Source organism: Geotrypetes seraphini, chromosome 5, assembly GCF_902459505.1.
Source record: "Geotrypetes seraphini chromosome 5, aGeoSer1.1, whole genome shotgun sequence".
NCBI lineage: Eukaryota > Metazoa > Chordata > Amphibia > Gymnophiona > Dermophiidae > Geotrypetes > Geotrypetes seraphini.
The window spans coordinates 202,367,226-202,385,634 of NC_047088.1; the positions used below are offsets into that span (position 1 = coordinate 202,367,226).

The following is an 18,409-nucleotide window of genomic DNA, read 5'->3' on the forward strand; positions in this document are numbered from 1 at the left end:
GAAGATTTTCCTTTGCTAACAGACTTTCTGCATTGGGAATAAGAATAGTATGGGAAAATCTCAAGCAAAGTGATGCACTAAAGCATAATGCAGTTTTCTGCATCTGCTCCTGAGTGAGCAAGCCACATCTCTGGGAAGGAATAGAATTAGATCAATGATTGGAGCATTAAGTAGGGGTGAGAGAGAGACTATAGAAAGTCAATAAAAACCTATCTCTTTGACAAATTTCTCTGACCCCACTTCAACCTGATGTACTTCCAATACACTTCCAGATAAACCTGACTAAACTTAACATGCCAATGTAAATTCAAAAGATCTCTGTAATGTCGCTGTCTGCATACAGTCTTTTCCCTTGTAAACCACATAGAACTGTTTATGGTATGGCGGTATATAAAAATAAAGTTATTATTATTATAGGACTAATCCTTAAATCACTGGTTCCCAAACTTGTCCTGGGGGCTCCCCAGCCAGTGAGATTTTCAGGGTATTCTTAATGAATATTCATGAAAGAGATTTACATATTCATTGTGGATATCCTGAAAACCTGACAGACCAGGGAATCCCTACACACACGCACACACACACACATGGGGATTTCATAAATCTTCTTCCTTTGACAAGCAGGCTAAAATGTCACAGATTTGTCAAATGATTTTTTATTCCAGTCTAGACAAGTTAAACAAAATTTTGTTTATTCAGATGGAGGAGGTCCACAATGCCAAGAGATACAGATTGTTATGGCCATACATTAGCATAGCACTTTGATGCTGTGTTCATTTCCAAAGCTGTGACACAGTGAAAACTGGGTGAGCGGCCTTTTGTTTGTAATAACCCAAACAAGAACCACTTGACTACACATTGCTGAAAAGACCCTTAAGAGAAGCAGCACACTTTCTCCAGTCATTCCCTTTGCTTGCTGTAATTTTAAATGAAATGGCCATATGCTTTCAATGATAAAGCATATCACACATTGCTCAAGATGATGCTTACAGGCTGCTTCTGCATCTGTTTGTTTTCTGGGTGTTTTGCCAGCAGTCACACCAAACACCAAGTACTTTCCTGTGAAATCCATCATGTTGTTGTTGCTGGTCTGTTACATAAGAACATAAGAAATGCCTCTTCTGGGTCAGACCCGAGGTCCATCGTGCCCAGCAGTCCGCTCACGCGGTGGCCCAGCAGGTCCAGGAACTGTGCAGTAATCTTCTATCTTTACCCCTCTATCCTCTTTTCCAGTAGGAATTTGTCTAATCCTTTCTTGAACCCCAGTACCGTACTCTGCCCAATCACGTCCTCTGGAAGCGCATTCCAGGTGTCCACCACACGTTGGGTAAAAAAGAACTTCCTAGTATTTGTTTTGAATCTGTCTCCTATCAACTTTTCCGAGTGCCCTCTTGTTCTTTTATTATTCGAAAGTTTGAAGAATCTGTCCCTCTCTACTCTCTCTATGCCCTTCATGATCTTATAAGTCTCTATCATATCCCCTCTAAGTCTCCTCTTCTCCAGGGAAAAGAGACCCAGCTTCTCCAATCTCTCAGCATATGACAGGTTTTCCATCCCTTTTATCAGACGCATCGCTCTCCTCTGAACCCTCTCGACTAACGCCATATCCTTCTTAAGGTACGGCGACCAATATTGGACGCAGTACTCCAAATGCGGGCGCACCATTGCCCGATACAACGGCAGGATAACCTCTTTCGTTCTGGCTGTAATACCCTTTTTCATTATACCAAGCATTCTATTCGCTCTCTTAGCAGCCGCTGCACACTGTGCCGTCGGCTTCATTGTCATGTCCACCAATACCCCCAAGTCCCTTTCCTGGGTGCTCTTATTCAATAATATCCCTCCCATTGTATAGTTGTACCTCGAGTTTCTGCTCCCCACATGTAATACCTTACATTTCTCAACGTTGAACTTCATCTGCCATCTCGTCGCCCAATCTTCTAGTTTGTTCAAGTCCCTTTGCAATTCTTCACATTCCTCTGTAGTCCGAGCTCCATTAAATAGTTTAGTGTCGTCCGCAAATTTTATTATCTCGCACTGTTTCTAGATCATTTATGAAGATATTAAATAGTAGCGGCCCGAGCACCGAGCCCTGCGGTACACCACTCGTGACCCTCCTCCATTTGGAGTAGTGGCCCTTCACTCCTACCCTTTGTTTTCTACCCTCCAACCAGTTTCTAATCCATCTATGTACGTCTCCTTCCACCCCATGGTTCTTTAGTTTCCGGAGTAGGCGTTCATGGGGCACCTTGTCAAAGGCTTTTTGGAAATCTAGATATATGATGTCAATGGGGTCTCCTTTGACCATCTGTTTGTTAATCCCTTCAAAGAAGTGCAATAAGTTTGTTTGGCACGATCGTCCCTTGCAGAAACCATGCTGGCTGGCTGGCTATCAGAAGTTCGTGCTTTTCAAAATGTTGATCAATGCTTTCTTTTATCAGTGCTTCTGCCATTTTCCCAGGAACTGAAGTCAGGCTCACTGGCCTGTAGTTTCCCAGATCACCTCTTGATCCCTTTTTAAAGATGGGCGTAACGTTGGCTATCTTCCAATCCTCCGGGATCTCGCCTGTTTTCAGGGATAAGTTGCAAATTTGCTGCAGTAGTTCCGCTATCTCCTCCTTTAATTCCTTCAGAACCCTTGGATGTATGCCATCCGGACCCGGGGATTTGTCAGTTTTTAGTTTTTCTATCTGCCTGCGAATGTCCTCAATGCTCACTTCTATGAATGTTAATTTTTCTGCTTGACTTCCGTTGAAGAATTGCTCAGGTTCCGGCATGTTGGACGTGTTTTCGTTAGTAAATACAGACGAGAAGAACATGTTAAGCCTTTCTGCCACTACCTTCTCCTCCTTCACCACTCCCTTTCTGTCTCCGTCGTCTAGCGGTCCCACTTCCTCTCTAGCTGGCTGCTTCCCTTTAACATATCTGAAGAACGGTTTGAAATTTCTTGCTTCCCTGGCTAGCCTTTCTTCATACTCTCTTTTAGCTTTCCGAACCTCACGGTGACATTCTTTTTGATACTTCTTGTGCTCTTTCCAGTTCCCCTCAGATTTGTCCTTTTTCCATTTCTTGAATGAATTTTTCTTATTGCCTATCGCTTCCTTCACTGTTTTGGTTATCCACGCCGGGTCTTTTGTTCGATTCTTTTTGCACCCCTTCCTGAATCTGGGGATATACAGATTTTGCACCTCGTTCACCATGTCCTGAAGAAGGACCAGGCATGATTTACCGTTAGCCATGTTTTGGAAGTGTTCCTAAGTTTCTTCCTTACCAATTCCCTCATTGCTTCGTAGTTTCCTTTCTTGAAGTTAAAGGTTGTCGCTGCCTTTAGCGACAACCTTTAACTTCAAGAAAGGAAACTACGAAGCAATGAGGGAATTGGTAAGGAAGAAACTTAGGAACACTTCCAAAATATGGCTAACGGTAAATCATGCCTGGTCCTTCTTCAGGGACATGGTGAACGAGGTGCAAAATCTGTATATCCCCAGATTCAGGAAGGGGTGCAAAAAGAATCGAACAAAAGACCGGCGTGGATAACCAAAACAGTGAAGGAAGCGATAGGCAATAAGAAAAATTCATTCATAAAGAGGGAAGGAGATAGCGACAACCTTTAACTTCAAGAAAGGAAACTACGAAGCAATGAGGGAATTGGTAAGGAAGAAACTTAGGAACACTTCCAAAACATGGCTAACGGTAAATCATGCCTGGTCCTTCTTCAGGGACATGGTGAACGAGGTGCAAAATCTGTATATCCCCAGATTCAGGAAGGGATGCAAAAGAATCGAACAAAAGACCCGGCGTGGATAACCAAAACAGTGAAGGAAGCGATAGGCAATAAGAAAAATTCATTCATAATGAGGGAAGGAGATAGCGACAACCTTTTAACTTCAAGAAAGGAAACTACGAAGCAATGAGGGAATTGGTAAGGAAGAAACTTAGGAACACTTCCAAAACATGGCTAACGGTAAATCATGCCTGGTCCTTCTTCAGGGACATGGTGAACGAGGTGCAAAATCTGTATATCCCCAGATTCAGGAAGGGGTGCAAAAAGAATCGAACAAAAGACCCGGCGTGGATAACCAAAACAGTGAAGGAAGCGATAGGCAATAAGAAAAATTCATTCATAAAGAGGGAAGGAGATAGCGACAACCTTTAACTTCAAGAAAGGAAACTACGAAGCAATGAGGGAATTGGTAAGGAAGAAACTTAGGAACACTTCCAAAACATGGCTAACGGTAAATCATGCCTGGTCCTTCTTCAGGGACATGGTGAACGAGGTGCAAAATCTGTATATCCCCCAGATTCAGGAAGGGGTGCAAAAAGAATCGAACAAAAGACCCGGCGTGGATAACCAAAACAGTGAAAGAAGCGATAGGCAATAAGAAAAATTCATTCATAAAGAGGGAAGGAGATAGCGACAACCTTTAACTTCAAGAAAGGAAACTACGAAGCAATGAGGGTATTGGTAAGGAAGAAACTTAGGAACACTTCCAAAACATGGCTAACGGTAAATCATGCCTGGTCCTTCTTCAGGGACATGGTGAACGAGGTGCAAAATCTGTATATCCCCAGATTCAGGAAGGGGTGCAAAAAGAATCGAACAAAAGACCCGGCGTGGATAACCAAAACAGTGAAGGAAGCGATAGGCAATAAGAAAAATTCATTCATAAAGAGGGAAAGAGATGCATAACTGGTTACGAGGGAGTGTTGAAAAGTTCTCAGCCCAACCAACCAACATCCTAAATTCTGAGCGTTATTTGCCACTGTAGCTGAAAGAGTAAGAATAGCCTTATTGGGTCAGACCAATGGTCCATCAAATCCAGTAATCCATTCTCACGGGGGCCAAGCCAGGTCCGTAATACCTGGCCAAAACCCAAGGAGTAGCAACATTCCATGCTACCGATCCAGGACAAGCAGTGGCTTCCTCTATGTCTTTCTCACTATCTTATTTCATTGGGTGCCACATTGCAGAAATGAAATTCTGTGTTTTGACATTGTTTCAGATCATTGATTGAACCACATTCACGTCATTCTCGTCTTGGTTGGGCTGAAAACTTTTCAGCAACCCCTTGTATCAGCCTAGGGTTGTGAATTTATTTCTCAGATTGGTTCTATTTGTTGCTACAGTATATTATAATAAGGATGGGGTGTCCTTTGCAATGACATGAGAAATATCAAAATGACATTTGCACTGACACTAAAACCTGAAAATAAGTAGAAGAAAAGCCATAAATTTTTTTTGTTTCCCAATAATAGTGCACACTCTTTGAAAGTGGGTGCATTATATAGAAAAAAGAGGCACACTCTTTTCTCAAGCAGCGCAATTGCGCACACAGTGAACAATCACACACGTTTTGAACACTACGTGTGCATAAACTATCAAGAAAGGAGTCTATTTTTGTCCTTTTATTTACGGTTTTATTGGATTTCAGATGCCAAAACAGGAGACCAAAAAACTTCCAAAAACCAAATAACACCAGACAACAGTGGTGTAGACAAACAGTCAGGATGGCAATGAGTAGGTATAAATAGCTTTATTGCAATAATAAATGGATGATGCTATAATGTAGCAAACAAGAGACTGAATCGTGTTTCGGCCCCTAAGGCCTGCATCAGGAGTCCAATTGCTCAGAACTATATTGTTCAGGCCAGAAATAAAATCTTTAAAGTCTAGAAACATGAACAAAATGTTGAAATACGACGAATCAAAATGCTGGCACATAGACGGCTGACGCTCAGTAGTGCATACCAATAGTAGTGCATGCCAATTCGTGTCGAGTATCTTGTTTGCTACGTTATAGCATTATCCGTTTGTTATTGCAATAAAGCTATTTGTACCTACTCATTGCCATCTTGACTGTTCGTCTCCACCACTGTTGTCTGGTGTTTATTGGATTTGATACACTGCTCTTCCTTTTTCAAAAGAGTATGCACGCAACAACTTTGCTCCCGAAACAACCTTTTTTATTGAACCAACTTATCCCCTCCCCCCTTTTACAAAACTGCACAAGAGATTTTTAGCGCCCGCTGGCATGCTGAATATTCTGCACTGCTCCGATGCTCAGATGAACTCTGTGACCATTGGAGCAGCGCAGAGCATTCAGCACTGAAAACCTTTTGTGCGGTTTTATAAAAGGGGGTTGATGCAGTTTATGATTAGCTTTCGAAGGTAACCCCTTCTTACTCAGATCAGAAATTTACTACTTCCATTGTATCAAATCTATTTAATGCATAGGCATTGTGATTATCCTGAAAATCTGACTGGCGAGGTGTGTCCTGAGGTCTGAGGTGAGAACCCTTGGTATAGAGAGACTCAGTGGTGCAGCCATTGCAGGTATAACATTTCTTTCAGTACTGGTTACATATGGACTTAAAGTTACAGTAAGAGAAGACATTTCCAAGCACCAGAGCTTAGTTTGCACTGTTTTTTTTTTCTGGATGCAAGAAAGCAATTGAAGTTCCATGAAACAAACCACATTTCCTTTTTGTACTTTTACACTTGAAGTATGTTTTTGATTTATGTTACTGTGTTGCCAAGAATCCAGGGACATACAGATACAGTATGAAAACCGGAGAGATCGCGTTTAACTGTCATACAGAGAAAAGACATTTTGACAAACCTACACCTCCGTGTTTATCTGTATCTTGTTTATCTATATACATGGGGGGGGGGGGGGGGAAGGGGCAATGTCTGAAAAGCAGTATACTGTTTACCAGTGGTCTCAAACTCAAATCCTTTTCGGGGCCACATTTTGGATTTGTAGGTACTTGAAGGGCCGCAGAAAAAAATAGTTAATGTCTTATTAAAGAAATGACAATTTTGCATTAGGTAAACTCTTTATAGTTTATAAAACTTTCCTTTAACAGTTAAAAGGAAAGATATATAAACTATAAAGAGTTTTACCTTATGCAAAATTGTCATTTCTTTAATAAGACATTAACTATTTTTTCTGCAGCCCTCACATTTAAAGCTTAATATCTTTTCTTTCTCAAAACTGACACATTTCAATCACTATATTGAAAATAAAATCATTTTCCTACTTTGTTGGCTGGTGACTTTATTTTTCTGTGCTTTTAATTATGTTTCCAGGGCCTTCTTGTCCTTTGACTGTTTTTCTCTCCATCTTCACTTTCTGCCTTGCATCCATCTTTGGCATTAACTTAATATTCAATTTTTCAGCTTTCTTTTCAAAATCTACGTTTCCATGTCTTACCTTCCCTTCCTATCTGTCTCTTCTTCCATCCTATTTCCATGGTCTAACATCTCTTTCCTTCCTTTCTCTCCCTCCCTCCTTCCTTCCTTTCCCCTGGTCTGGAATCTGTCTCCTTCCCTCCCCTCATGCCCTGGCATATCTCCCTCCCCCTCCATGGTCTGGTATCTCCTTTCCTTCCCTCCCTCCCATGAACTTGGCATCTCTTGTTCCTCTCCTCTCCCTTGTCTTCCTTCTCCTTCCTTCCCTCTCTTTCCCCCAATTTGGGTGCATCAGCAACAGAAGCGCATTTTCCCTTCCCCCTTTCCTGTGCAGCAGAAGCATTTCTCTTCCTCTTTCCTTCCCCCCTCTCTTTCCCTGTGCAGCAGCAGCATTTCCCTTCCTCCTTTCCTGTGCAGCAAAGGCATTTCTCTTCCCCTTCCCTCCCTCTCCCTTTCCCTGTACAGCAGCATCAGCAGCAGCAGCATCAGCAGCATTTCCCTAGGGTCCCCCCTTTCCTATGCAGCAGAAGCATTTCTCTTTCCCCTCCTCTTCTGTTCCCTTCCTTGTGGAGCAGCAGCGTGTCTGGCCGGCTCCCTTGCTCAGTTGATCGTTCCGTTCAAAGCCGTGGGTGGTGGCTCCTCGCGAGTTCCGCGCCTGCGTCAAAAGCCTCTCTGATGTTGTGACGTCAGGGAGCCTTCCGATGCATGAGTGGATAGTGCGAGGAGCCGCCACCCGCAGCTTTGAACGGAACAATCGACTGAGCAAGGGAGCCGGCCAGACACGCTGCTGCTCCATAAGGAAGGGAAGGGGGAAAAGAAATGCTGGTGTGGATGGCGCGAGGAGTCGCTGTTGGCCACAGCTTTGACCGGAATAATCAACTGCAGCAAGGGAGTGTCCAGACTGTGGGCCGCAAAATAGCACTTAGAGGGCTGCATGCGGCCCATGGGCCGCGAGTTTGAGACCGCTGCTGAATACTAATGCCCCAAGAAAGGGAAAGAAGATTCTGGATCTAGAGGCTGTGATGGAAGAGACTGAGTTGGATTTAGTGGCAATCACAGAGATGTGGTTCACAGAGAACCATAACTGGGATATAGTTATACTGGGCTATGATCTGTTTGGGAAAGAAAGGGTCAGTGACGTGGTAAGGTGGGGGGTGGGGGGGCGGTCCATCCCAGGTGCCGTCTTGGTGGAGGCACCGGCACCCATCCTCCTCTCCACCTCCCCACTCTTTCCCACTCCTGCCCCCACCATGCACGTGCCTTCACTCTCCCCTCCCCCCCCCCACCGTACCTCTAGTTCATCGCCGGCATGAGCAGCAACTCCAACCTGCTACTCTTGCCAGCATCGGTTCTCTCTCTAACATCATTTCTGGGTCCTGTACCTAGGAAGTGGCATCAGAGGGAGCGCCAATGCCAACGCAGGCAGCAAGTTGGTGATGCTGCTCACACTAGGAAAGAAAGGTACAGGGGAAGATAAGGGGGGCACGCACAACAGGAGGGGTGGGGAAGGGGCAGAGGTGGGAGCAGAGGGCAGGGGAGGGGCGCCACCACCTCAGACACCTCTCACCCTTGCTACACCATTGGATAGGATAGAAAGAAAAGGAGGCAGCAATATAACTAGCAAATAATGAAATTTGAATTCAGGCAAAGTGTTTTGGTTTTGCTTCTTATGATGAATGTTGTTAGGCCACTTTTTAAAAAGGGTGCCAGAGGTGACTCTGGAAATTATAGACTGGTGAACCTGACACTGGTGCCAGATGAAATAGAAGAGAATATTATAAAGAACAAAATTACTGAGCATATACGTAAGCATGGGTTAACAGGGAAAAAAACAACACGGATTTAGCCAAAGGCAATTTTACCTCGCCAATCTGCTACATTTCTTTGAAGGTGGACAAATGTGAGCTGGTTGATAAAGAGGGTCATTTTCAATATGACGTCTAAATCCGAATTTAGACAATTTGCGGAACATAATCAAAAATCTACTACCAAACATGCTCATTTCCAAAACTGCAAAATGTCTATATTGTTTTTGTGAAAAAGGCCATTTTTCAGATGTGCATCTGTCTTTTTTTCAGGAACGGTCCAGCACAAAACAAAAACAATCCACTGCAGATCCAAAACCAAACAAAAACAACAGCGGAGGAGATGAAGAAAATATGCAGTCTGTGGCGTCCAAACAGATAAATTTTCTGATGCATGAAAGATGTCTCAACTCAACTTTCACATATCAATAAGGGCTCCTTTTACTAAGGTGCGCTAGCGTTTTTAGCATGCGCTGAAGATTAGTGCGTTGCAAAACCATACGCTAAATGAAAAGTACTAACGGCAAGCTCTATGGAGATATTAGCATCTAGTACGTGCGGCATTGTAGCGTGCACGCTAAAACCGCTAGCACACCTTAGTAAAAGGAGGCCCTAAATTATCTAATTTGGTACGCCTTAGACTGCCATGTTCTCTATCTTTTTGAACTATTTTTGAAAAAAAAAAAAAAAAGAAAAGAAACACATCCTAAAGAAAACACACAAAACAAGTCATTTAGATTTAGGAAGAGCCAGCAATTTTAGTAGACTGGCCACACAGACATCCCAGCAGAGCAGTGAATCCCTCCTGCCCGTAATGTAGTGGGGGGTGGGGGTAGGGGGTCGCCGGGGCCAGGAGGGTTTGGGCTCCCTCCTGGACCAATCGAGTAGTGGCGGGGGGGGGTCGCCAGGGCCAGGAGGGTTTGGGCTCCCTCTTGCCCCGAGGTTGTCGGGGGGGGGGGGGGGGGGTTGCGGCTGCCGCAGGGCAAGAGGGCTTGGGCTCCCTCTTGCCCCAATGTTGTATGTGTGTAGGTGGGTGATGCATCGCGGCAGGAGAGATGCCTCATCTCCTCTACTGCAATGCCATCACTCCTCTACCGGAACTGCTGCGACCGCGCAGAAGAGATAGGGCATCTCTCCTGCCGCGGAAGTTCGGGTATGAGGAGTGATTGCATAGCAGTAGGGGAGATGAGGCATCTCTCCTGCCGCGATGGTTGCAGTAGGTCGGTTGCCGGGCCGCTGAACTGATCGCGCCAGCGGCCATCAGCTCAGCGGCCCCTTTTTCGGCACTTAGACCTGGTTTGACTATGTCTAAGTCAAAATAGGTCTAAGTGCCGACTAGGCAACCCTGTAACTGTTTTGGTTATACTCTGTTGTATGCCTAGGTGTAGGTCGGCCCACCTCCTGCCCACTGCCCGCCCTTTCCCCTCCTCTAAACACACCTCTTTTCTCCACTGTGCGTTTTAGTGGCAAGAGAAAGGCCTAGCTGTTTTTAGATACGTCTAAAAACTAGCTTTGGTATGGGTACTTGGCAATCAGGCTTTTTGATCGTCCAAGTAGCCATTTAGGACACTTTTTAGACGTTTTTTTTTATTTTTTTATTATTACCCCCCATAGTATATATACCATCTGCAGAGACTGAATACTAGAAATAGTTAAAGTGAAGTACACCAGGAGTCCTAACGGCAATTCTAGAGCCCCCTTTTTTGAATGAGATATCACTATTTATAAGCCAGATACAAGTTCACTTGAATCCATTTTGGGTTCCCCGAGGAAGACAGCGAAACATGGTCCGCGTAAGGAACCCCTTGAACTTTGTTGGAGGTAAATGGCTATTTTTATTCTTTTGATTTCTGGTAAAAAATTTAATTAGAAGTGTTACCCTGAAAATCTGTATGCAATGATTGGGAGGTAAGCTCCTCGATGGGGACATTGTTCCTCACAGAGCTTCATGTCTCTGAGCATATATATGAATTACAATATGAAAATATATCATAACCTGCTTTATTTGAAAGTAGGAGTTTGGGGAGTAATAAAGAGAGAGTTACATCTTATAACATTATCGGCTTTGTAAAAGAGGTCGTATATTCCTAAGGCACCAAATAACAGAACAGTGCCTACCATTTTACCCCATTAACTTCTGTTAACTAATTGGCACTTAACATTTGGTGCACTAAGGGGCTAATTTTCAAAAGAGAAAAGCATCCAAAATATAGCATAAAGTGGCATTTTGGATGTTTTTCTTGCTAAAAACATCCAAATCACTATTTTCAAAACTCACATTTTAAATGTTTTTTCTAGGCTGTTCGTCTAAATTTCAAGGACGCATGTTGAAGGTGTGTTTTGGGTGAACATAGGACTTGGACATTTTGCAGTGATAATCAAACTTAACAAAACATCCAGGGCATCATTTAGATGTTAGGGGTAAACCTGTTTTAAAAATGAATAAGAGCCAAAAGGTGCTCAAACTGACAGGATGACCATTGGAGGGATTAAGGCATGAACCCCCCCTTAATCCCTCATGTGGTCACTGATCCCCTTCCACTATCCAAATATGTAAAAGACCAGTTGCCAGCCAGCCTGTTTGACAGCTTCAGATGGCCACACAGACACGTCTGAGCAGAGCAGAGCAGAGGGGCACTCTAGGGGGTACTGCAGTGAATGGCACATTAGAAAGTTCCAGGTACACATTTCACCATAATCTGCTTATATTGTATGGTGAGCCCTCCAAACCCACCCAAAACATACTGTACTTACATAAAGATGACACCTATAGGATTCCCCTGTTCTCTACCATTGTGGATAACACTCTCATCCTCCCTGTCTCGTCTTCTCGCAATCTCAGGATGAACTTTGACTCTTTCTCTGTCCAGATACAACATATTGTTAATACCTATCGCTTCTCCCTCTATAATTTCACTCAAATCTGACCCTTCCTCTCCGAGCACACTACCAAAACACATATCCTCATCATATCATTTTTAGATTACAGCAACTCGCAACTCTCAGGTCTTCTGCTGTGCCATCTTTCCCCCTCCAATCCATCCAGAATTACTCATATTCTATGAGGGCCTCTGTACTCACATTACTCTCTCCAAAAGACACTTCACTGGCTTCCCATCCATTTCCAAATACAATTCAAACTCCTCTTACTGACCTACAAATGCATTCACTCGGCTGCTCCCCACTACTCTTCTTCTCACTTTATTCTCCCTTTACATTCCTCCCCCCTGCGAGCTCCACTCAGCTGGTAAATTCCTCCTATCTGTGCCATTCTCCTCCTCTGCCAACTCTAGACCTCTGCCCTTCTATCTGCTGCACTGTATGCTTGGAACAAAATGCCTGAATCGCTACGGTGGGCTCCAGTCTCTGGCAGTCTTCAAGTCCAAGTTAAAAGCCCACCTCTTCGAGACTGCTTTCAACTTCTAACTCCTCTCACCTTAGGTTCTATATCCCCAACCCTATATGTCATGTCTGTCTGTCCAAATTAGATTGCAAGCTCTTCTGACCTTCTATTAAATGTCAAATGTACAGCGCTGCGTATGCCTTTCAGCGTTATAGAAGTGATAAATAGTAGTAGTAGTAGTAGTTGTGTTGTATAGGTAGGTACAGTAAGTTTTGGGTGGGTTTTGAAGAACCCACCATATAATATAAGCAGCTTATGGTGAGATGTGTATCTGGGACTTTTTATGTGACCTTCACTGCAGTACCCCCTAGAATGCTCCTCTGCTCTGCTGAGATGCCTGTGTGGCCAGTTTGCTAAGAATGCTAGCTGCTTGTACATCCCAATGACTTCTTTGTGTGCATTTTTCTTTTCCCAAAAAAATGTCCTAAAAGATAGACACACTAAGCTCAAAAATGATAATATTCTAAACAAAAAGTTTTCTGATCTGAAAATGGTCATTTTCTTTACTGGATTTTTGGACGTTGTGGAGTGTCCTTGAGTGAATCCCAGATGTGAAAAGAAGAGAAAAGCGGATGAATTAGGATAATCAGAGAAGGAGGGTGAGCATTTCTTAATGCAATGAGAGAGTTGTAGCCAGTGTAAAAATTCTGACAAGGGAATAGCAAACTTATTCATAATCTGAGAGAAGAATAAGAGGGTATTGTTTTTAAGAACATGATCCATCAACCAAATCCCTCTATCCATCCAAAGAAAATGGAGAAGAGTGGTTTCCAGACTTTTTTCTATATCACATAGCTGAACTTCTGAGATATAGCTCTTTTTGGATACAAGAATCCGTACCCGTAGACCGCCGTTCTGCATGGTTCTCTATAGAACAGTCTTTGGTCTCTCCCTATCTCACTCTCATGTTTACCGTATGCACCCCTGCATATGATTCCTGATACATCCACTACCATTATTGCCACTATTCATGCGATTCAACACTTTGATTCCATCTCTCATCTCGCCTTTAGTACAATTGTCAACTCCAAATTGACAATCAGCCTAAGGACACTCCACATCCATTTTCTATAAAGAATTGCGCTCCAAACTCTTTCCCAGATCGAAAAGGTCCACAGAAACTGGGTCCGTTGAAACATCTTGGAAAGGTTCCTCAAAGGATTGGGAGACATACTTTACCAAGATTCTTCGCCCCACAGCATCTTCTAGTATCTCTCAATCCTTATACTTTTTATCATATAAAGCTTTTGGGACCCCAAACAAGATGTTTCGAGCTGGTCTCCAAGAATCTAATATCTGCTGGCATTGCCACTCAGACCTGGGAGACTTACATCATATGATTTTTTTCATGCCCCAACATTGCTACCTTTTGGTCTCAAGTTTGGCATATCATCAAACAGATTCTCCCGATACAATCTGCACTCAATGCCGATATACTTATTTTTAGAGCGCTTGCAATTGGAGACACTCTATCCAATTGGCAGAAATACTTACTTAGCAATTACTTTTCAAATGATTCATCATAATTGGAAATCCGTGGATCTACTGAACACGACATTCTGGGAGAATACAGTCCTCAGGGGGAGAATACAGTCCTCAGGGGGAGAGTGTGGTGCAGTGGTTAAGCTACAGCCTCAGCACCCACGCTTGCTCCTTGTGACCCTGAGCAAGTCACTTAATCCCCCCATTGCTCCCGGTACATTAGATAGAATGTGAGCCCACCGGGACAGACAGGGAAAAATGCTTGAGTACCTGAATAAAGTCATGTAAAACCGTTCTGAGCTCACCTGGGAGAACGGTATAGAAAACTGAATAAATAAATAAATGATACACTTATATGAATCCAAAGCAGCGGAATTCTCTAACAGACAAACTACTGTCACTAAAATCTGGACCCCCCATAGTAAATTTCTCTCAACAGCCACTGACATCTCCACCATAACTCTCTGCAATGTTATTGCGTATTGAATTAGATTATCTATTGTTGACTCCTGACATTTACAATATTCTGGTGCTTACTCCTATTACACATTCTGACCTCATTTCTCAATAATTGAGCATGGTACTATTTCCTTCCTCTCCAGGTTCTACTTTTGACATCTATGTGGTTGCCTTGGGTGTTTGCATACCTTCACATTTCCTAAATGTATTCAATATTGTTTCTGTATCATTATGTACTCATATTTTGACAGACTCCGTTTCTGTTCTATTTGTTTCTGTTTTATTTGACTAAAAGTTTCAATAAACATATTTGAAATCGATTTTTGGCTGTTGTTCTCAAAACATCTATCTCAGACTTAGACATCATATCAAAATGCTCTTCTATATAGAATTAGGGGGATAATGTACCCACTCTGTGTTCCATTATAGCAAATATTAAGCAGACTTCCTTACCTAATGGGATCTATTCTATTCATACATTTTTGCTAGTGAAAGGCCACATTCAGATTAATGAGATCAAGTTCACATAGAATTTTTTCTTTTTTCAACCATCTTTATTTTCTCTTCTTTTATTAATTTCCAGGTATCTTTAGTTAGATTGTGAGCCTTCGGGACAGTAAGGGAATTTTTTAAGTACCTTCTTACTTCTCATTTATAATCTTATGTATATTTTCTTCAAACGCTTAGAACCTAAGGATATAGCGGTATATAAGAAATAAATTACATTACATTACATGTAAACATAGATTAATGCAATTCTTAAAAGGCCCCGCTGATTTCCATCTTGCATTTGGACTATTAAAAGAAACTCATCAATATACATACAAATCTACTTCATAAACATTACTCTTTATACCTGGCTCTTTATATGCTCCCTTTGAACTTGTAATCTGGTGTTCTGGATTTTCTTGAATCGGACCAGATTGTAAATCACCCTCCTGCACTGACTCTTCTACATCCTCCTGGGGGGGGGAAGAGGGGGAAACAAATATGTTTAGAGATTCTTAGAAATGAGAAAGTACAGCTTCGTGCTGATGACAATTTATTATTTGTATAGGCCTGGATTCTCTATACGGTGCTGATATCTTGTGTCAATCATGCGATGGCACTATGTAGCGAATCATGCCTCCAGGAAAAATAGACACTGGAAATGTACCTTTCTAGCACCTATCTTTGTTGTGAATCGTGCCTATGTAGGCGCTTTATGGCACTTAACAGCACTTCCAGCGTTAGCCATGCCCATAGTGCCATTAAGCACCCTAAAGCACCTATGTAGGCGCCTTTTATTTAGGCGCTGGAAGGCACTTTAATGTTTTCGCCATTTTAAATGGCATTTCTCAATTAACCCAGGCACTGGAAGGGCACCTACCGGCACCTAATTTTAAGCACCATTTAGAGCTGTTACTGCCATGGCTGGTGCTAAAAACTACACTACGGTTTTGTAAATGTGTGTGTGTGGGGGGGGGGGGGTTGGAATTTGGAGTGCTATGTTTTTGAGGGGACAATTTAAATTCAGATACGCATATTTCTGATTTTATTTTGTAGCAATTTATTTCTGTCATATATGCTTCTTCATGGTGGTATGTTTCTCTGCTTTCCTAACTCACACACTGTACATAGAACCTATTGTCCTGTGTTTCTCTATATAACTTTGATGTGTTCAATCTGGATGCACAGAAAAAACCCCCCAAAAACCAAGAAACAATTTGTAGGTGACAGCTGTAACTGGATTAATTTAATACATCCATGACTTCCTCCCCATAGCTACACTCCCTTCACTTGGTCAATGCAGAAACAATTCTCATACGTTAAGTAGTATAGAATCAAGAATTGTCAGTGTGTATCTTAAGTAATTTCAGGTTACATTACAGATAGAGTTCAGTAAAGGGATGGGGTTAGATTTGAAGAAAAAAATAACACTTTACTATTTCAAGGAGGCTAGCCAGAAATCTCCTAAGTTGGTCCTATAGAAAGGTTATCACTTACAACTTGCTTCTTTACTCTTTTTAATGTATTTGGGTGGACTAACACAAAACCATGTTCAGCAGGAAAACAAAGAATATATTCTGTGCTCCTCTCTTAATTTGTATTGCTGGACAAAAAAAAAAAGCTATAGGAAAGCATTAATCTGCTTAACATTTCTAAGTACATCATCCAAAGGATTTTGCTTTTTTCCTTTTCCTTTTTTTTTTTTTTTGTCTTACATATGCTCAGCAGAGTTACTGGCAAAAGCTGTACACTTTCTTCATTTCATCCTTTCAACATCAAATGGGTAAGCAGCAAAGATTGGATCAGACTTCAAAGACTACGCTGTGCTCCAAGTCACAGAGTGACTCCTCCATTCCACATATTGAATTCACGCAGGATATCAAAGTGCTACCAAAGAATCTCAGGTCCTCAGTGAAAAGGAAGCCCTAACATCTGTAGAAAGCACAGCGCAGAGACAAATCACCTCAGGGAGTATGCGGGGAGCTGTTCTCAGAAGCAAATTTCCAGCCTTTCATTCTCTTGTTCATTGTACCTCCCTGCCTTTCCACCCATCTACAGTTCTCAGCAAGAAAACTTTTTTGTCTCCAAAGACTTCAAAACGTTGTTAGCAGGCTCATGTTCAGACGACTGTGCCAAGCAGCCATGCACACGTTTTGGAATGGTGGACTCAGGAATTCTAAGTCACAAGACAATGTTGTTTTAGAAATTAAACTTCTACAAGTACCTTTTCATTTTGTTTCCCCAAGACAACTTGGCTCTGTAGAATCGGCTGTGTCACTGTTTTGTCTCCTAAAAGCAATAAGTATAAAATTTAAACAGTTAATTGGTATTCTTATTTGCCATCAACTTTATCTCTGATCAGGCTCTTGCTCATGGCAAAACTGGTACCTGAGGTAAAGATATGCAAGGACAAACGACAGATTAAAGATTCTCTAATCGTTGTTTTGGCTTCCAGTTAATTAAATATTAACTCTGTTTTTCATAATTTTCTTTTACTGTTGTAATATTTCCTCTCATTCTCACTGATAACTGTATTCTTGCTCAGGCTCAGGGACACTGCTGCTTTTGGTGCTAACTTTCTAATTGCCATCTATAAGTGACTATGGTCTGATGAATAAAACTGGGCAGTTCTAATTTTTCTTTTGAAAGGGGGATTGCATTTATAATCACAGGACCGTTTTACTAAGCTGCATTTAGCAGCTAAGGTGGATGTTACCACATGGTAGACATTAGCAAGGTCCTACATGGTAAAAATCCCATGTTAACTGTCTAACATGGGTGTGTCAGGCACGACATGGATAGGCAGAGAAGTGATTGCCGGTGACAGAGAGTGCATGGATTGTTAGCAAGGCTGCAATTACTACCACCACCACAAGAGAAGGCACTAGGGCAGCCATGATATCAGTAGTCCAACAATGCAGCTGCTAACAGGTGAAGTGTCATGTGGTGTATCTCCCTGGCCTTCCGATCTCCCTGAGGTCTCATACCTAGGGTTACCATACTAGCTTTAGAAAAAGGAGGACGGATTGAGAGACCTGGCAGGAAAGAAGATGATGCGGCTGTGGGGCAGGGCTGGGGCAAAATGGGGCGGGATTTGAGGTAGAACAGGATGGGGTTTGAGGCAGAATGGGGCTTGACCATGCGTCCGGGATTTTTACCATTTGAAATATGGTAACCCTATACTAGATACACTATGGGAATATAATTTCTCAAATCTGTGATAAAATAATCATATAATTTATGCTATTATTTTTTCAACTGTGATTTTTCTGGGTTATATAATCCTATACTAGAGACCCACTCATAAATTACCCCTCCTTGGACAAAGTGAAGGTATTTGCTCAGCACAAGGGGTGCTCAAGTACCCACAGAGCTGGCACCTATGATTAGTATAGATTTTAAAAGATGCCCAAATGAGGCAGCTGAGGATTTGGAAAGTTTCAAGTTTCAAGTTTATTATGCAATTTGATTAATTGCCTATTCTACATTCTAGGTGATATACAAACAATAATGAATAAATAAAAACTTGGGGTAATTATTACATAGACAAATAATATTACATAATTACAAAAACTTACA

The 18,409-nt window shown here is 42.2% G+C and overlaps 1 protein-coding gene across 1 annotated transcript in view; it reads right to left on the minus strand.

Moving 5' to 3' along the window:
* Positions 1-18,409, minus strand: part of MYO3B (myosin IIIB) — a 319,347-nt gene that overhangs the window by 88,803 nt on the left and 212,135 nt on the right. The window contains exons 23-24 of the mRNA XM_033944123.1: positions 17,062-17,119; positions 15,198-15,303 (exon numbers count right to left, since the gene is read on the minus strand). Coding sequence (XP_033800014.1) covers positions 15,198-15,303; positions 17,062-17,119 — 164 coding nt within the window. The remainder of the gene's footprint in view (positions 1-15,197; positions 15,304-17,061; positions 17,120-18,409) is intronic.